This window comes from Diorhabda sublineata, chromosome 6, assembly GCF_026230105.1.
Source record: "Diorhabda sublineata isolate icDioSubl1.1 chromosome 6, icDioSubl1.1, whole genome shotgun sequence".
Taxonomy (NCBI): domain Eukaryota; kingdom Metazoa; phylum Arthropoda; class Insecta; order Coleoptera; family Chrysomelidae; genus Diorhabda; species Diorhabda sublineata.
Genome location: NC_079479.1, coordinates 15,743,988 through 15,765,426, shown reverse-complemented (window position 1 = coordinate 15,765,426; position 21,439 = coordinate 15,743,988). Strand labels below are relative to the sequence as shown.

The following is a 21,439-nucleotide window of genomic DNA, read 5'->3' as shown; positions in this document are numbered from 1 at the left end:
TGTTATTTCGGGCAATAATTCTTGAAACCTTTGTAGGAACTTTTCGCGACTCAATCACCTGACGTCTGTGTGAAGAACTAAATCAGTGTGTTCAGCTGACTCCCTATCTTCCAACTGCAACTGAAAGAGCCGCCGTTGCAAGCTAGGTGCACGGATGGAATTCACAATTTTTGTTGCAATGCCCATAATTTCCTCCGTGTTTAAAACTTTGGAACACAAAACTTGTTGATGTATAATGCAATGGAATGAAAAAAATGAAGGGAATTCTTTATTAGCTCGACACAATGCCACAAAACCATTTTTGTTTCCAGTCATTGCTGGTGCTCCATCGGTTGTAATGCACACTAATTTATATATTGGTAGCTCGTAGTTTTTTACAAAATTAAAGAAAACTTCATATATATCTTCGCCACTGGTCTTCCCCTTCAGAGGAATGATTGTCAAAAATTCTTCCTTAGCCGACATGTCATTGAATACCATCCGAATAAAAATACCCAGCTGGGCAGTGTCTGTCATATCGGTGGATTCGTCGAACTGTAAAGAAAAGTATGTACATTCCATGATATCATGTTTTAGTTTATCTACGATGTCCTGACTCATGACTTCAATACGCCTTGTGACAGTCGGACGAGATAACTGAAGTTCTTTAATAGCAGACATGATTTCTGTTTTATTTTTAAAATCTCCAAATAAATGCTTCCTTCACCACCGATCCATCTTCGAATGGTTTCTTGTGTTTCGCCAATATATGAGATATTTTAAATGGCGCGATCGTAGCAGCTTTTGATTGTTTGGCTGGTCTTGTGAACATGGTTTGTTCTTTTTTCAAACAAGATATAAAATCACTTACTTTTCGTTTTCTTAATTCACTCGGTGGCGGAAAATCCTTTTGATAGTTTTTATGAACCGTTTTATAATGCCTCTCTAAGTTACCACGCTTAGGTATTGCAACTGACGCACGACAAATAACACAAATGCACTTATCCTTCACCATACAAAAGAAAAATTCTTCCTTCCAATCCTTATTAAAATGATACGTTTTAGATTTCTTCACTGCACTCATTTTCCACTATTTAATAATAAACTTTGTATCGACGTAGTATCGCTATCAAGTTACAATTCAGAATGACTCCAATTCATGCAGGCCCAACATTTATATCGGCGTGAAAGAAAGTCTGGAATGTTCCCGTCAAACGCGCCGCCCGAAACTAGACAGTACAGTCTAGTCTAGAAACAACGCGGCTTTTCTTTGACAAGTGCCGCGCGTTCCTTTGATAAAGCCGCCTTTTGCCGCAAGCAGTGTTATTTTATTACGTAATACATTTTTGTAGTTTAGTTACCTACCTACTTATTAAAAATTTTTTTCTTCTCGAGATCTACTCAAAAAGCACTCGCGATCGACCGTTTGAGCACCCCTGAATTAGAGGTACAAAACAGAAAGAATCAGAATAATCTGGAACAATTGGGGTAGAGACTGATTATGCAGTAGAAATTTGAACAATATCATCTAATAGAATTTTGTCTTGACTTCCTTGAGAACAAAGTAATGTTTTGGGTCTCAATGGGAGTAGTACTACAGTTTACTACACAGCAAAAAAGGCATCTTTTGACGTCTGAGAATGTTTTTCACTGAAATATCTAAAAAATTGTTTTTTACTATACTAAGGAGACAAAGAAGTTAAGTAGTAATCGTCTTCTTAACAGCATAAAAAAATTTATTCCGTGAAAAAATCATGTTTAAAGTTATGTGCGATTGAAACTTATGTAGGGCTGGATTTGAATAGCAAAGAAGCCCACCCATATAAAGTAATTTTTTGCATTTGCATTTGCTTACCCCACGCCGGTCATTTTTAAATTATCATCAGCTTAATTTGATAATTCGTTAGATTCCCTAATGCTCAGACATTTCCAGACTCAAAGCTGTTCACTGGTTCATCCAAAACTACCTAGTTGTTAGAACTTAGAAATAGATAAATTGATAAATTTTCATTATAAATTTGACCACGTCAGATTCTACGATCGATTGTTACTTTCAATAAATAACAATAGTTTCTTGGAACGTTAAACTAGTTATCGTTTTTTCATGTTCGAGTATTATCTTAGCCTGGGAAAAGATTAATAACAAGAATACAGTGATCTATTTGATAATTGACGCTATTTATACTCAAATATCTACAATGAGTAAACCTTTCCGACAACTATTTTATTAGATAACTTTTTATTTCTAATGGCGTGCCAAATTTCCTATTGAAGGAAAATTACTCAGGTAATTATTTTATTAATCAATAATTGTCAAGGGACAATTTTGCTACCAATAATAAGTCTTGCTACTCAATATTGAAATCAATACAACATGAACCATTTGAATAATGTCATACAAAAACTTTTAAATGCATAGGCCAAATTGAAATTACTGACCTTCCTTTAGAGTTGTAGGAATTCATAATTTATGAATGTTTTGATTATGCTAGGTGAATTATATTCTTTCATTATATGAACATACTATATTCAAATAAAATACAATGAATATAACATGAAGAATAACGGTTAATAATGAAACTTCACATAATATAACTTGTTGAGAAAATATGTATTTACCTCACACCAATAATCCCATTTGGGGTTGACATTTGATGGAATTGTTTCAGTTTTGAAACTTTGCTCTCCAACGACTAACACGGCATATGGATCAGATTTACTTTTACCAGTAAATGACAGATCTTTCTTAAGTAAATCTTTTGCTTCTATTACATGAACTCGTAGAACACCCTTAAATTAATTTATATAGTAAATGTGAATTTCTTAATTATACGAGTGTAATAAGTATAATAAATAGATAAAAATATAGGATACACTGTCAAATTACAATCAGTTCAGAATATCCAGGAACTTAACGCCAAAATTTAAGAAGCTTGTGGTGGAAAATTTGTATGTATAGAAGTCATTTCATCATATTCTGCGAAAATAGACCTTACCGAAAGGTGAAGTCTTTGTTGCCAACTACAAAATAACCAAATTAAAGTGGAATCGTTCTCGAAAAATCCATCGAGAGGTAAAGGGCAGCTGGCTACGAAGGCCTAACGCGGTTGGTTTCTGAATCCAATTCAGGAATCTAGCTAGTCTAATCTTGCGAAAAAGTCGTTTAAAAGATTCCAGTCCAGAAAGAAACAACTGTGAAAAAGGTTAAATTTCTGGTCCGATGACATGAAGTGAACAAGTAGATAGCTTTTGAAAGAATCAGCTGGGAGAGGGGTGTCAAGAACGTTAACAACGCTGCATGTTTAAACAAAAGATCTATGGAACTCTTGGAGCAAGTAGCCAAAGACTGCAAAAATCTTTGGCTGGGGGTAAAATTAGAGGTTTTAGCTAAGATCAAGCTGTCATTGAGAAGGATGGCAGTAAATATACCTCTTTAAGTAATAGAGGATGGCACCATAATGAATATAATCAAAAATATGAATCATCATCGTTGATTAGTTTAGAGAGAATTTGTAACTAAGAAGTTCAATATCATTCTACTTTCATAGTACATTACTACTGATCTGACGGTGATAGACCAACAGAAACAAAGAATACACCAAATATTGCACGATATTCATAGCGATTTTGTGGGTAATAAAGGGTAACACAATGGGGCTCGGGCCTCCGAGTGGAGTACGACCAATCTAGATTAGAAATTGCACGCTCCAGAGATTTTGATATCAAGCTCTTGGTATACGTAGAATAATTTTTCATGTTCCTTAATAAGATTATTATTTTAGAAACATACTTACAGCTGGATTTGGCGTATTAAGTTGCTCGCTGCTCACTTCTCGGCAAAATTTCAATGGAAATTTATTAGGTAATACAAATAAAGAACCTACAGTAGCACATATACATTTTCTCAAACATTCACTAAAAAATAGACAATTAATTAGACTAAGACTAATACGTCTGCAATTAATTTTGATAAATGTAAAGTAATGTACTGAATTTATGTTATATGAAATTACATACAAATCTGAGCACTGTAAAGAACAGGAACCAAGTTGGCTTAACTGTCATAAAAGAGTTAAAATTCTCACTTTTCTTGATAATTTGCTACAGCAACAATATTTTAGTTCAATCACAATGAAGTCGGGATTCTTCAAAGGAATTTTTGTAACTTCTCGTATACTGATTTTATAATTTCTATTCCCAAGAAGCGTTTTATAACAAGTTGGTATTTTTACAACTGTTGGTGATATTCAGTAAGAATTTTTTTAAGGGAGATTAGGAACAGGAAAATATCTTTGCTGGTAGGTATTGAAGAAATGGTTTCTAGGTGGAAGTTGATATGGGTTCAGGAGTTTGACCAGTAGGTTTGGAAACATTTGTTTGGGGTCCAAAAATAATTTTCGAAATATCTGGGAGGAGGTGCATATTGCCTTGGATAAGTTGAGAGGAACAATTTCTATATTGATTATTTTGATTATGAAAATTATGAAAACCATGTTGTTTTTGAATATAAAGTATTCTTCCTCTACCACGTATAACATAGTTAATTCAAGTGTATTAGGATCCCTCAATCTAACTAAATCTTCTATATGGCCTGTTAATCCGCGGATAAAAGTTTTTAGTAATAATTCGTCATTATTTTTTATTCTTAATGTTTTATCCGTTTTTGAATGGTTTCATAATTATTATAACATCTTGAACAACACAATCTAAATTTCTCCGAAGCTAAGTCTAAGTAGTTCCTTCAAATCGTTTCAATCCCAAATTTCAGGTCTAAAACGTATTAATGTTACCAGATAGTTTATGTTCCAATAATATTTCCAAAGTGCCACTATCACCACTAAAATTTGGTATTGTATCAATGTTTAATTTCATTAATTGGTAATTCACGGGGATATCGTCGTTCGGCATTGTGTTATTATTTAAAGATTATTATATTTATTAATTCGTCAATGTTGTAAGTCTTTTTTTCTTTTATTTTATAATTTTTGAGTTTCAATTTCTCTTGAAAATATTATATTTATTGATGTTTTCAAGATAAAAATTGTGAATTCATATTCACAAACACAATTCATTCACAAACGATTCAAAAATTTGCCACGAAATATATATGAACAATGAAGGAAAAATTAAAAGAATGGCTCACCAATTTGCTGAAGTATTTCTCGTAAGTGCTGGGACGTATGCTCCGTCTGGAGACTAGCAGAAAAGTGTTCAAGTCTTTCACCAAAGTTTCTCTTCACATAATTGTGAAGTTTATATATAAGAAGAAAAAAAAACTTTATTAATTACAAACCAATGAATTTTAAACACAAAATTAAGAATCTTACAAAATTGTAGATGCAATGCTTATATACTAAATGTATAAAAGTGCTGACACTGCAGAACGGCTGATACAATACCATTGCAATGGTGGTCCGTTACTATAAATCGCTATAATACGTTCTATTTTGCATAGATCAGAGTATTTTTTTAGAATAGAAGAGGACGAGAGTGAAGTTTCTACGTGAGTATGATCTTTTTCCGGAGTTCTGGAAGCTCCGACATAGCACAGGATAAAATTGGCCAGCGAAATCCCTCATGTTTGAGTCATTCAGGACCGTTCCAATAAATGTTCAGGGAAGCTAATTCGTTAGGCATGGTACCACGAGGCGTTATCAGGTGTTGATACGTGTCGCCAACTATATGTTTGACCCAATTCTTGAATCCGTGCAACTCGATTGCCTACGAGGCAAGGTTTGTAGCAGCTTAGGATCACCTTTAAGCCATTCTAATACCACCATAGAATCTGGCCAATAAACTATACGACTTATGTCAATGTCCATGGATACCTTTTCGATTAATTGTACAAGCAGATGCGCCGACATAAGCTCCAGATGGGGTACCGTTGGTACCTTTAGTATCTACCCTAAAGCTTAATACTCGTTCATGGATTTACAATATTCACCTTTAAAGTTAGGCTGGCGTTCAAATTTTTGCTCTAAGGATAAAACTCGCTATCGTGCATTTTCAAGTGAATCACTTAAAACCTTGAGATTTTATTTTAGACGAATTGTTACTATAAATTGTTCGTTCTTGAAACTTCCTCAACATCCCAATCTCAAGTAAGTAATTTATCCATTTCCAAACGAGTTGATAAATTGCATTGTATGACATGAGATAGATTCGATGAAACGCGGCAGGAAAGGATCCCTCCAAATTTGATCTTTTGCACAATTGCGTGATGATTAGCTATTTTCACTTGTCCAATGCCAAAAATGATCAGCGTCTATAAGAATATCAACTTTATCTGGAAAGTAGAAATTCGGATCAGCTAGTTTCAGATGTGTTGTTATTTTTAAAGAATTGCAATTGATAGGAAAGTTAAGCAATACTTCTGTGATTTCGGGCATAACAAGACAGAACAGTTTAATACTAAAATTGTTTTGACGGGATTGCTCGTCTACAACAGTTTTACTTTTAACAGATTCAGCCTTATTTAAGTCACAAACTTTGGTATCAATATTTGATAATTCAGGGTTTAGTTTGTTTGCTAAGCCAAGAGTGATGAAGCTACTTTGACTTCCTGCATCCAGGAGTGCTCGGGATAAGTAAGATTGGTTGTTGTTGAACTTGACCCATTTCCAGTTTCTCGTAACAGGCTTCATAGGATTAGAAATATGTAATAAACTATTGTGACACCCTTTGCAAATTTTACAAGAGCTTGAACGATATCAAGTAACCTGGACGCAAACAGTTTATACACAATCTGTTATTCTTTGCTTCGTTCGTTTTGACAAAGGGGGCAACCTTTTTGTGAATAGTCTATTTGGAAAGAGCGTAGAGAAATAAATGCTCATCATAAAGGCAAAGCCCTGAAATTTTCAGTACGGTACTTTACGTCCAAAATTTGGAATATTCAAATATGCCAATGATAAATAAGTAACTGAACAGAGATATATTTCCCCATAATTGACCGTACTAAAATGTAAGCGTTAACCAAATAATCTGAATGGCCATCCTTTTCTTTCCAAAATTGAACGATATCTTTATTTCTCTCTCTATTTTAATACTGTCACACCAACCTCTGAATCACCTCAAAAGTAGGAAGACCCTTGCTACCATAGCCGTTGCAATGGGTTTTTTGTAATTAATAAAATATTATTATTGCTTTTCAATATATACAGTTATGTTTATTAAATTATTTTCAAATACGAGTGTATACATGTAAGTATGCAAAATAAAAATACAAAACCATCTAAACTATGCATTACTATAATATATAGGTAAGCATAGTTGGAAATTTGAGCTTGATGCTATAAATATCTTAGAAAATAAATGTTGGATTCATTTGCTAACGTTTGATAAAATAAAATAATAAATTGTTCTTAAATTTGACTATGGCTATGGTGGCCAGGAGAGGGATTGATTTATTAGTTTACACTCTTTCCGAATGGAGTATAGTTAAGAATGATTTTGGTCGAACACCTAATTTGCTTTTGGAGAATTTTCTGACTTTTCTACTATTCTTTACCGATTCTAGAAAGTCGGCGCGATCTTTTAAAAAATCTAGTAAATTTTGAAGAGTTGGTTAGTTATAAGATGCCTTTTTCGGTTCACATTCACGTGAAGTTCAATTTTAATGAAATTAAATAGATTATTAACGTGTCCCAATTTTCAGCGGGTTCTGTGAGAATTTTTAATGTTCTTCAATGTTTTGTTACATTGTCCGTAATTTGTGATTGAAATGACTCTTCGTTAATTTTTTATTAAATTGACAAAGCTTTTACACGGTTTTGTGTTAAAATGCGATTTATATCTTTTGCAAATTAAATCACAAGCGGTTACGTTGTTCACGTCAGAAAACTCTAGGCTAGCAATAATTTCCAGAGGGCCGCGAGATAAGCTTGCCTGCAGAAAATGAAACTTTGTTATATCACTAATATATTGATTTTGATGAATATGAGTTCCTAAACTCGAGCTAATTATCATAGTAACCGTCAGATTTAGGCAATTCTATTACTGGTAATTTTATGTTACTGTTGAATACATTCAAACTTGAGCCAGTGTCCGATTTCACGGAATTATTACTACCATTACTATCGTTTTTATTTTCAATCGATTCTTTACAAAATGTTTTCGCTTTTGAAATAACATAATAAAATTTACAGTCAAAAGTTACATGTTCCTGAATCTGTTTGTCGGTATCCGTGGCGATTTTTTCAAATATTCGCTTGATTTTTTCGAACTCATCTAACACGACTCGTTCACTCTTCAACCTCGCTAAATGATCTTGGATCTGATTTCAAAATTAGGAAATTCACTTTCTATTGTATCGTGAAATTTAGAAAAAATTAAAATTTTCGCTTTTATTGCTCTTTTACGTGTTAATCTTTCCAAGTCTGGCACAATCGTTTTTATTTTAAAGTTATATTATTAAATGAATGATCAAAATAATAAAAGATAAAATAAGAACCTTTGTAGTTTTTGTAAACACTATTATAAAATCTTATTTAATAGCAAAATAAATCGAGACCAGCTTGTGTTTTTTGTATAATATGAGATGAGTGTGTACAAACTCCGCTTTGAAATCCGCTTCGAAATTCCAAAGATGTTGTTTTTGTGTGATTAGTTCAATAGTGGACTGTATTTAACTGGGATTTCTCTTTTCTTGCGTTTCGTTGACTATTGATGTTTTGTTTCCATATAAATTATTTACAATATTCCATAAATAAAATACAATATAATAATTCCCCATCTAAAATACAACAGCTAGAATTGGATGTATTTAGGGAATACACTGCTACGTGCAAGTATTTCCTCTTCTCATTGTATCTAACATAAGATGGCAAGTCTCCATTTCCTAGTAAATTATTTAATTCACTTCCCACTAAACATCGAGAGATACAATTAGGAAAAGTCCTTCATTGAGGATGTAGCTGTACTCAACGGTTATGATAAGAGAATGTAAATAGGTTAATTAACCATCATAGGTTTAAGAAATGTCTAACTCACCGTTTTCTAAAATAAATATAAAAAAATTGCTCTAATAATACAAAGGGATTGTAAATAACCGTTAACGAAGTGGATTTTAAATCGGTTTATGAATTCAACTATACATTAAAACAATTGTTATGTAATCGTTGATATGAAATATATGAAATTAGTAGCGGTGGTAATTGTAGCGGGAAGTATATCGGGCAGACTAAGAGATTTGTTAATGTTCAGTTTAAAAATATGTAGATCATTTGAAAGATGATCGGACCGAATATTTCCGCTGCCAGTTATAGTCATTAAGTAAATATAAATTTTCAATAAATGTATTCAATAATAAATTGTTGAATGCCTTTGAAACCATTAAAATTGTTAAATATAAGAACAGTTTAAATAAGGTGAAGGGCCTGTTTCCCATAGTGCACTCTATAGTTTAGAAGTTGAGGAATAAATATGAAGATTCCCACTGGAGGTTTTCCCGTTGGAATCATTATTTATTGGTGGAAAAATTTACATTTCAAGAGGTAAGTCAAGTTAATAGGTTTCTGTTTCTGGAGACGATAACTTGGTTATCGAAATGCGCGTCAGACAGTGTAATTGTGAGTGTTGGTGTGGTAGTAGTGTAAATAGTGTGTTCAGTGTGAATATCACCAACAGTTGCAGAAATTCCAACTTATACTTAATATTATTCAAAGAACGACCAGTAAGAAATTTTTTACAAGTAATAGGTTTTTATAAGTCTTAATGATAAGAAAGTTTTTTATATAAATTCTATCATGAACAGACAGGTAGGCTTGGTAAAATGGCAATTTCTAAATAAACTTCGAACTTTGATGTGATCTGCGATGTTCAACAAAAGTCCATTATTTTCGAAGATTTATTTGAAGAAAAATCATTTCAATGAAAAACTAACAGACAGTAATTTAAATTCAAAGGTCAAAGTGTTCACATAGACGGTTTAGTTGGCGTTAAATACTTACTTGATTCCAGGTATATCAAGAATACCAGCAATTCCATCTAAATCAAAATCTATATCAGGGTTGTTTAAGAAAAACAATTGAACGCCCCCTATTAATGGAAGATGGCGAATTAACGGCTTGAGTACCACACGAAGTGTCCCGTACATCTAAAAATATAAGTAGAAGAAGAAGTATAAGTTTTATCTGAAAAGTTGAGTAATCATACCTGTAAATTTTTTATCCCACCTAGAAGGCCCCTGAGTCGGAATTTAACATCACAGTCGCCAGCGTATCTATAATAAAATTGTCTTTGATAAAAATTTCATGTCTCTGCTTCCTCTATTATAATCGTAAGACCTCAGAGACATGCTTTTAACGCTTTGGGGCTAGTAGCTTACATCTTGGCTTGACAAACATTTATTTTTATAATATACCATTTCGAAGTCTTATCCATCACATTGAATCACAAAAAAAGTCAAAGTCAAGTTATTGCAACTTAAATATTCTGTATAAACAATTATGACCTATCTTGTTTTAACACCATTCTTTTTTTTTACTTTTGCAGGTAGATTGTTCAATTTAGTGCCATATGAGTTTTCATAATCATTTTTTATAGATAAATAATACTTATTCCATTAAAATAATGAGACAACGCATTAATTTCAAATAATCTCACGATCCACTGATATCAAAACGATCTAATTATTAAAGTTATCTATAAATGATTGATTATTTGCAATATTTTTTTTCTAATAGTTATCTATAAAGAAAAAATGTGTGATTCGAGTATATTAAGTAAATTTGAAAAAATTATTACTTACGTAATATCAATATCCATAACAATTTCTTCTCTAGATACATTGTCATATACGATAATACCTCCAGTTCTACATGGCTGAAAATAAAATGGTCTATATGAAACGAAAATGATAACTGAATAATTTGAAGTATGTGGCTATAATAAAATTTTCGCGTCATTTTTAATCTATATAATCCAAATTCATCTTTTTATAACTATATAGAAAGAAAGAAGGAAAGAAACAGAAAAATATCTTGGTATTTGGAACCTTATGCAGCTGATTCCAAACATTCGAATGAATTAACAAGCTCCATAGTACTGTATGGAGCGTGCACAAGGGAAAGGGTGCTGAGAAAACAACACATAAGCTCCTTTAGCTCCTATCCACAACGAAAGCCCTTTTGGCCACAGCTAAAATACCGCCAATAGACCTTCTAGTAGAAGAAAAAATCCTCACACAATAGGGAGCAATCAGAAACGATTAATATTGGATAGATGCCAAGAAAGATGAGTAATGGAAGAAGGAAGAGGTGTTTGGATAAAAAATAATACCAGATCTGACAAGAACTTGGAATCAGCAAAAGAAAGAAGAAGAATACACTATTTCCAACGCAATTACTAGATACGGACACTAGTAAATACCTACATCGCTTCAAAATAAGTGCTACACAATTGAATACATATACTGCAGGCGGTAAGATATCACACAGTTTAATCAGTAGGTATTGGGGCACTTAAGATCAGCCCCTCCACTCGACTTTTGATGAGCCACGTGACCACGTCCTCTCGCATATGATTGGCTGCTGATGTGGTAGTGGCCACGCCCTCTGGCATATGATTGGTCGCTGATATGGTAGGCCTCGCCCTACGTGACCTCGTTCCTTATATGGTATCTGTGACCACACACCTTCTCGCCAGGTATCTGTAAAATGAGGTTTTGGTAAAATATGGTAAGATGGCCCTACCGGTGGAGATATGGCCCGGTGAAGTAGGTATCTGTAAAATGAGTTTTGGTGATGGCGCTACCGGTGGAAGATGGCGTTATTGGCTCCTTATATGGTATCTGTAAAATGAGTTTTGGTAGTGGCGCTACCGGTGGAGATATGGTAAGATGGCGGTCGTCACCCCCGTTAGGTACCTTAACAACAAATATTATAAAAAAAATGAGGCCTTTTCGTATGTTTTACTTATAGCACCCCGTTTATCGCAACGTGGATTCCTTTATGGTATTGTTCATCTGTATAATACAAATCGACTGTAGATATGTTTCAATTTACAGAGGCAAAGGTTAAGAACTTAATGGCATTATACAGAGTGTGTAAAAATCAGAACGAAATGTGATGGTAAATTATTCTATATGAGATGTAAAATCGAACGAAATTGTTAAAGACGAATTGTAATGGCAAAAATAATATATTCCATTGTTATAATCTAAAGTAATATTAAAATAATACACCTTTTTAAATTTAAATATTTTTTTTTATATATAATAGCTCTTAAAAGGTCCAGATGAGCAGCCGTGAAAATAACACTCTTGAAATTCAAAGACTAGATTCCAACGAAATCATAAATTTAACCCCCCTATCGTCTGCACTCTGTGGACCTTTTAAGAGCGTGGAATATTCATTGTGTGTGTGTAATTAAGGTAGAGAGAGAGAAGTTTCAAATTGGCATCCTGAAGAATATTCTAAATTCACTTCTAACCAACTATCAATATCAATTATCCGAAGGTGACATCTATGTGTTGTTTCGATCCACTCAAATCCTCCGGAAGGTAGAAATTCACACCGTATAAGCTATTTACATCCAATTACATTAAATATGTATCTGGTTTGAATTATTTTCGGTACTTGTTGTTTACTTATATTTATGATTCCTAAAAAAATATATATCTTAAAACTTTAGTATCATATGAATAGCCAAAAACGTTTCTATTATTTCTACACACAAAAAATATACAAAAAGTGTGAACATACCATCGTAAACATCAAAACGCCAAATTTTGCGTTAATATGTCAAATATATAGTGCAAAAACATCAAAGCATCATACAAATTATTATTATTGAAATATTTTCCTATAGCATAATCATAATTACTTTCAGTTAATAGTATAATTGGAGATGTAGGAGTCACGTGATCAGTCATTTTTTTTATTAATTCATAATATACTAACCAAAAAGTTCCAGTAGCAGCAGCTTACGATTGGGGTGTCAAATTGGTTTCGTGGTAGGTGTACTATGGAATTGCGTCTTCTTCTTCTTCTTATGGTATAGGGTGTGAATAAAAAAAAATAATATACTAACCAAAAAGTTCCAGTAGCAGCAGCAGCAGCTTTAAGATTGGGGTGTCAAATTGGTTTTGTGGTAGGTGTACTATGGAATTGCGTCTTCTTCTTCTTATGGCATAGGGTGTGAATCAATAAAAAATAAACATTCCAGTCCTTCAAAACATTTACTTTACCTAAAACTGAAATGGTATATGTAAGAATAAATCTCAGTATGGGTCTTCATTTCAGTTACGTTATTACACATATGGTTACCGCAATATTAAGGGAGGTACGAATGTTTTCTACGCATAATAACGTAAAATAATATATTTATTTGTTATTGAATATTTATTATAAAATAGAAGCAAGTGGAACACAATGCTCTGAAAAAAATCACTATGATAATTATTATTTAGTTTTCCATCATAATCTAAATCTACTTCTAAATTCAAAAGACACAAGAGGAGTTGTCTGTTTTCATATTCATTGCATTGGTCAAGCTAATATATATATATTTATACTCTTCTTTCGGCGAGCTGTATTTTTTACTTAGCAACGCCTCTCGTGGATTCCTTTATGGTATTGTTCATCTGTATAATACAAATCGACTGTAGATATGTCTTAATTTACAGAGGCAAAGGTTAAGAACGTAATGGCATTATACAGAGTGTGTAAAAATCAGAACGAAATGTAGTGGTAAATTATTATTATATATGAGGTGTAAAATCGAACGAAATTATTAAAGACGAATTGTAATGGTAAAAATAATATATTCCATTGTTATAATGTAGAGATATGGGGAGGAGGGCGAATTCACTTCTAACATATTATAATTATTTGAAAGGAAATATCTTTTTTGTGTCGAATATACTGTTCTTATCTCTTATTTGATTACTTATAATTATTGGTTTGAATTGTGGTAGATGTAAAGTTCTTGCGACTTTGTTAATTATTCATTTTTTTTTTGAGATAGAATACTGTTTTGGATAAAAGATTCATTTCATCATTATCTGTGACGAAAGTAAGTAGTAGTTCTCGAAAACAATATAACATCCTATTAAAAATTTATATTTTTAGTTTCAGTACAAGTATTAAACCGTTTGAGGAGGGTGTTAACCCCTCAGCAATGAGTAAGTAGTTGTATCTACCACTTTTTTATTTAATAATTATTTTTTTTGTTTTTTCAAAATTAGATATGCTTTTAAAAGTAACTTAATTTATGTATTATAAGGGTTTTCAATAAAACACATGTTTCATATTGTTTTAAAAATTAACTATCCTGCTTTATACTTTTATTAATTTATTTGTTTATTTTTCTAAGTGTATAGTGGGGTGGGGAACATGGTTTCAAAGTTTGACTTAGATTCGGGTTGATTCTGGGTTGATTTGAAAATTAAAATTTGAATGATTGAAGGTCGCAAAAGGGATTTTCGTAGTTCCTCACAACTAAGTAAAAAAAGTATTAACACAGCGGTGCATGGGCTAGCTACGCTGCTGAATGTATAGGAAACGTAAGTGTATAGTGTGGTAGTGGGGAAAGAGAGTTTATTATTAAACGCTTTTGTTTCATATTTTAAAAAATTAAGCATTCTCCTTTATACTTTTTATTAATGTATTTGTTTATTTTTGTAGAGCAAACCATCTATCTAGAGGGGCCGATGAACGGGGGGGGGCGCCTCCCGAGTTTAATTCTTTGGGGGACGTTCTCGGTTTCAAAATTTTTGTTAAAAATGACGGGCCCTTTCTGGTGGTGTGGGCGTTGAATGAATTTTCAGATGAAATATGTTGGTAAAAATACTTCGGAAATGATATAAAATTTGGTATTTGCGAACAAATAAGACGCGTGAAGATTGTTTTAAAATTCTCCGTTTAAACCGTTAATAAAGAAATCAATGACCCATGTTAAAAGATCTTGAAGAATTCCAAGAACTCTTCCCCAATGTGTTTACCACATTGGCATTTACAATTGGAAATAAATATTTAAAATATCGGTTATGACCGAGATCTACAATTAATTAATATGAAGATTATCGACAGCTCGAATTTTATAAACGGACTTTTGGGGCTGGATTCGTAAGCTATCGTAGGCGACTTAAAAAATAGCACATGTTGGTGTAACAAAGATGTCGAAATGTACACTCATAAAATCATACATATTTTAAGTAGATTATGCTGACTATTTCCTTCGAAAAATTTATGCCAACCAAAAAGCTGTAATATTTTATGTTTACCTAGCAACGATCAAATTTCAGCGATAATACTGCACTAGTGCAAATTATCGATAATTTGCCAAATTTTCGTCTAGGATTAATAAACATCATTTGGTTTTAATTTCATATTTTAAGAAAAGGAACAAATTATTGTTTATTTTAAATTAAATTTTTCTCAGGAAATAGTCTGCCAAAATGCCCTCTCGTGCATGTCAAATTGTCTCATAATTTCCTCTCGTGCGCATTCGCGCACTCGAGAAAATTAAATTATCGACAATTTGACATGCACTCGGGACATTGATATTGAAAATAATCCATACCTTTATTTAATAAAAAAGATATCGGCGTGGCTGCCATAGACGATCGCAAATGAGGAAAAATTTTACTCATTTTTTTATAGGACAACGATCGAAAATGTATACGTACAAAATTCAGGGTGGGAAAGTTATAAAAATTCAAAGGGGGTTAAATATATAACATCGTTAAAAATAAAATTACTTTTAAGGATTATGAAAAATGTTTAAAGAGTGTAAAGTAAAATTATAGTATTGAACAATCTAAAATTGGGGTAAGTCCTTATGACGATAAACGTTATTTAATTCAAAATTCATTTGATACGCTTCCTTTGTGACATTATTCAATTTAGTTGTAGACAAGTTTGCGCTATCAAAAATATATTTTATTTTCCACCTGTTCCATGCATTTCAAAAACAGAATGTTAGAAGAGAAATATATGTCTAAAAATGAACCACAACAACATTCTACAGTCAACTCCAGTTAACATCGTGAAATAATAAAATTTATTTATTATCATAGCTTTTTTCTAAATTCCAATTTATTGTTTCTGATGGACCTTCAATCAATAAACAGAAATGATATGTTTAGCATGAAACCATTAAAAACTATACGAATTTTCCGTTGATGTCCCAACCAAAATTTGGTACTTATTAAACAATCTTACAATACAACTGTAAAAAACATTTGATAAATTCACCAATAAGGATAACTAAAACGTTTAAATAAAACATTAAATTATGTAATACGGCGCAGTGGCCGACAAAAGATAGAGAGAGAGAATCCTTAAAACGGAACTCGTAAAATACGAAAATTGTAATCGGTATATGATTAAATCCGGTGAGAGAAATTAGTGTTTTTAATTCTTACTTTTGTTATCTTATAAATGTTTTGTAATAGAATACCACATACCTTTTTTCGTTATCCCTCGGTTTTCTTCTTCTTTAAATATGGAGCCTCAAAAAGGAAGTGACAATTAGATTAATGGGTAAAAAAAGTTTCTTATTATCATACAGAATACCTACGATTTTAGGTGATTGTGTGTGTGTAATAACAATGATCGCATATTCATAATTTAAATCTAAATGAAATATGATATATTATGGGTTTTGAAATCACTCTTCCTAATTTAAAAATAAAAAAGTATATATGAATTTTTATTAGCATTGGTCTTTCCTTATCAATATTGGAATTTCTTATCAACAAAAATTTTCAGACAAAACAGTTGAAAACCACTAATTTATTTATTAACGTGAAAAATGATAATCTTTTATAATTGATATAAATTCATTAATAACGGGATTTCCGAAATGCTGAAATGAAAGGAAGGTGAGTAGATAAAACTCCCAGCCGAGTTTTCCCGAATAAAAATTTTAGAAACTTTAATTATTTAATTATGTACAACTGGAATATGTAAAATAAATAATTTGTACACAATTTATTCATAACTATATTCGATTTTTAAATTTCTTTTAAATAAATTTGTATTATTTCCAAAGCTACCATTTTTCAAATCAATTGATTGGATGTCATGTGACCTCGGTAGAAAAATGAATAAATATGAGATCGAGATCAGTCAAAGATCATTCTTATTTGTTTGCTCTTATTTACCAGGCGCGACTGATCTGGTTTTGAAAATTTTGAGTGAGTTTATTCTGTTTTTGAAAAGTGGTAAGCTTTTTACATATTTTTTGAAATTAATTGTGAGTTTTTCATCTTTTGATTTTGAAAATTTTTTTTTGAGTTTGGTTTTTATCTTTTCTTTAATTTTTGGAATTTTTAAAAATGGAAAAATTTTTTATTAATAAAGATTCATTGAAAAAAATTCGTAAATTCGGTGTTCAGGGACGAGCTCTCGAATTTAAGATTAAAAATATACCCGAAGAGGCCATCGAGGGTATTGTTTTAAGGGGGACAGAGAGGTTAAATCCTACTGATAAAGTAGGCTTTACGTTGTGTTCCAAGAATTTTACCAGGGGTGATGGATGGATGGATGCCTTTTAAACGTGCATCGGAAGTGATTGTTGACGATGTTTGGGACGTTATCTCATCCATCTATCAATCCAATTCGACCGGTCTCAATACGGAACCTTTCTGTTTGGGGGTTACGTCTGTACGTATGCCTGTAAGTAAGGCCGTCATCAAAGATACAACAACTTTGATGAATCATCTTCGAATATTCGTGGTATTGTTGTTATAAAAAATAAAGATAACATGTGCTTACCTCGTGCTCTTATCGTCGCTATGGCTAAAGTAGATGAAGATCCTCTCTACACTAAAGTTAGGAGAGATATTGGAAAATTTCAGACCGCCAGAGCTTTGGAACTGATGGAAGCTTCAGGGGTTTTCATTCCTTCCGAGGGATAAGGAATACCAGAACTTCAAAAAATTCAACAATTTCTAAAAAATTATAAAATTATTGTCTACGACTATGGGTCAAAAGGTCGTGACGTCATTTTCGAAGGAACCGACAAAGGTTCTTCGTTGAATTTACTCTACCATGAGGGCCATTACAATGTAATTACTTCGTTAACTGCGGCGTTTTCGTGTAGTTATTATTGTAAGGAATGCCATGTTCCTTACAATAATAATCGGGATCATCGATGTGGAGGAACCTGCCCTGGTTGTCAGCAATCACCTGTTTGTACCGCCGACGAGATCCAGGTAAATTGTGAATCTTGCCGTGGACAAATATGCTTCGAGAATCATATAAAATATGGCATTTGCGATCAGATACGTCGCTGCGAGGAGTGTTTTAAAATCGTATCACACACACGCAAACATGTCTGTGGAGAAATCTTTTGTAAGATTTGTAATAAACACCAGCCCTCAAGCCATCTTTGCTACATCCAATCTGATAATCGTATTCCATCATTGAAAGATTTTCTTTTCGATTTCTATGATTTGGAAACACAACAGGAAAGGGTACTTGATGACGGTTCACGTATACATGAACCGAATCTTTGTGTATTTCGTCAATGTTGTGATAAATGCCTAGATTCCGATACAGAGATTTGTTCTAAATGTGGTCTAAGATCACAAGTTGTTAAATGTAGTGATCCAATTTCGCCGTTCATGCATCATATGTTAAGTCTTCGCAAAAATTTAAAAATATTGTCATAGTCGCACATAACGGAGGCGCATTTGATCATCAATTTATTTTAAATTATATCCTGACCAAAACAGATTTAAAGCCCGATCTGATTATGACAGGAACAAAATTAATTTCGATGGTTGTAGGGAACGTTAAATTTCTGAATTCTTATAATTTTCTTCCGATAGCTTTGTCTAAACTTCCATCCGCCTTCAATTTCTCAGAGGAAAAGGGGTATTTTCCTCATCTCTCCAATCGCAGTGAAATTCAAAGTTACGTTGGACCAATTCCTGATATTAAATTTTATGACCCTGATAATTTATCTTTTAACGCTAGAAATTCTTTACTAAAATGGTATTCAGAAAAAGTTCAGGAAAATTATGTTTTTGATTTCCAACACGAAATTGTGAAATATTGTATTTTAGACGTTGACATTTTAACCAAGGCATGTCTTAAATTCAGAGAATTGATGTTACACGAAACAAATGTTTGCCCTTTCAAGGAAACTACTACAATTGCTTTTACATGCAATAAAGTCTTCCGTAGAAATTTTGTTAACTCTAATACTATTGGCATCATTCCGAAAGGTGGATATACATGGCATGATAGTCAGTCTCTAATTGCTATCCGATGGTTGGTTTGGAATGAATGCCAAAGAGGTATTGAAATACGTCACGCCGGTAAAGGCAAAGAGGTTCGAATTGCTGGTGTTAAAGTGGATGGGTATTGTGAGACCACTAATCAAATTTTCGAATTTCAGGGTTGTTTCTTTCATGGTTGCCTCGCATGCTTTACACATCAGAGAGATGATCTTCTCAAAGATAACCCCTCTGAGACTTTCAATCTTCGATTCGAAGCCACCCAAGCTAAGATTGAAAGATTGAAATCTCTGGGGTATGAAGTAATAGAAAAATGGGAATGCGAATTTCGAAAAGAATTAACGGATGAAATTAATAAATTTTGAGACTTGTGATTTTCAGTGGTGACTTGTGATTGTACAAAAATATATCGGCCTAACACGACAAACAGAAAGTTTCTTCCCTATCACAGTTTTGTTCCTTACGGATTCAAAAAACTGAAATTTTAATTTTTATTGTAATATTTGAATGAATGAATGAATAATGATCTGATAGTGGTGATAACACAATAAAAGATCCGTTTCAATTAATTTTGAAAAAATAGGTATTGCCTCTTTTTAAAAACTGAAAAATTAATTTTTTGTTGTTTTATTTCAAAATAATTTTATGAATGAATAAAAGATTCAAAGCACAGATAATGATCTACAAAATTGGTGGAGGAGGCCTCTTTTTTTGTTAAACTAAAAAAATATTGGAGTCTTGAACCAAAAATTCCTTATAAAATTTGATTTGAGATAGCTAGTATAGAAATATTAGAACCTTGAACTAAAATTCCTAACCAAATTAAAAGGTAGCCAATTGCAATAACAGTTGGAGCCTTGAAAATATATGAGAACCTTGAAAATAATTATTTTTGAGGTAGCCAATTACATATAATTGGAGCCCTAATATAATAATTATTCCAAAACATTTTTAAGGTAACCGAAGTAAAAATTGGAGTCCAGAAAAATTTTTTTAAAAAACAAAAAAAAAACTCAAAAAATCATTAATTCACAAACTGTATATCCCTAACTAACATAACCTTTCCTGGCGAACAAGGTCTGTACCTGCTCCTCACCCTTAATAGTAAAAGAAAGTTTAACTTACTCAGTTTTTGAGGAAAATCCACATTTGTTCTCTTTTGTTTTTTATCTTATTCGAAAATGGTTTGGTTTGAGGAAATCCATTTTTCACCTTTAGTTCTTCTCTCTTATTTTCTTATTCGAATAACTAAAATGTTAAAAAATGAGTTATTAACATTCAAGTGAATTTTTTTATATGAAATATAAGAAAAAAATCTGAAGAATAATGTGTTAAGAGTTCAAGTTTCGAGTATTATTATTATTTTTAAAGAAATAAACCTAAATTGTTTCGAATTCTCAACGTAAAAAATGTAAATTATTATTTCTACAATAACTGCTCCTATTTTATTATAAAATTCAATTAAATCACAAAAAGTAATATAATGATTTCAGAGAGAGAGAGAGTGAGAGAGCGTTTCTATATTCTATTTGATCAAGAATTTTTACATAGATCAAACTCTAAAAAACTTACCTTTTCCCTGCTTTTACTCACAAATAAATAATATAAATAAATAAATAAATTTTGATTCACTTTTTGTCAACGAACGAATATTAACACACACACAAATCTGAAAAGTTTACTGAATGTTCTTTATCACATATGTGTATATCACATACACATGATGAGGCTTCTCGATAACACTGACATGATTTCATATGTTATGATAAAATATTTTTTTTTTCAGTTTTACGCTTCAATGATTTCGTCAAAGTTACACAACTCATATATAATAATAACGAAGAATTGTTAATAGTTGAAAAACATGGTGTCGAATATTACCTATACGGATATGATGTAGCTGATATACTTGAAATTAATCAAAAAGGAACATGGCATTCCTCACAATAATAACCGAATGAAAACGCTGCGGTTAACAAGGTAATTACATTTTGAAATTAGAAGTAGATTTAGATTATGATGAAAAACTAAATAATAATTATCATAGTGATTTTTTTCGGAGCATTGTGTTCCACTACTTGCTTCTATTTTATAATAAATGTTCAATAACAAATAAATTTATTATTTTACGTTATTATGCGTAGAAAACCTTCGTATCTCCCTTAAGATTGCAGTAACCAACACCTTTGGCAAGGGAGGTAATAGCACAAGCGCTAGAGAGGGTTTTTTATGTGTAATAACGTAACTGAAATGAAGACCCATACTGAG

At 32.1% G+C, this 21,439-nt stretch overlaps 1 protein-coding gene and 1 long non-coding RNA gene across 10 annotated transcripts in view; both read right to left on the bottom strand.

The window, feature by feature from the left end:
* LOC130444929 (extended synaptotagmin-3-like) overlaps window positions 1-21,439 on the bottom strand; it is a 109,754-nt gene that overhangs the window by 55,831 nt on the left and 32,484 nt on the right. For all 9 annotated transcript variants that reach the window (XM_056780316.1, XM_056780313.1, XM_056780312.1 and 6 more), the window contains 5 exons: window positions 10,730-10,803; window positions 10,135-10,201; window positions 9,930-10,075; window positions 3,774-3,894; window positions 2,599-2,769 (listed from right to left, as the gene is read on the bottom strand). In XM_056780316.1, the coding sequence (XP_056636294.1) occupies window positions 2,599-2,769; window positions 3,774-3,894; window positions 9,930-10,075; window positions 10,135-10,201; window positions 10,730-10,803 (579 nt within the window). The remainder of the gene's footprint in view (window positions 1-2,598; window positions 2,770-3,773; window positions 3,895-9,929; window positions 10,076-10,134; window positions 10,202-10,729; window positions 10,804-21,439) is intronic.
* LOC130444931 (uncharacterized) lies at window positions 16,323-20,507 on the bottom strand. The gene is made up of 3 exons (XR_008910009.1): window positions 20,297-20,507; window positions 17,703-17,878; window positions 16,323-16,435 (listed from the first exon to the last, which is right to left on the bottom strand). It is a non-coding gene; the product is annotated as an uncharacterized LOC130444931 (long non-coding RNA).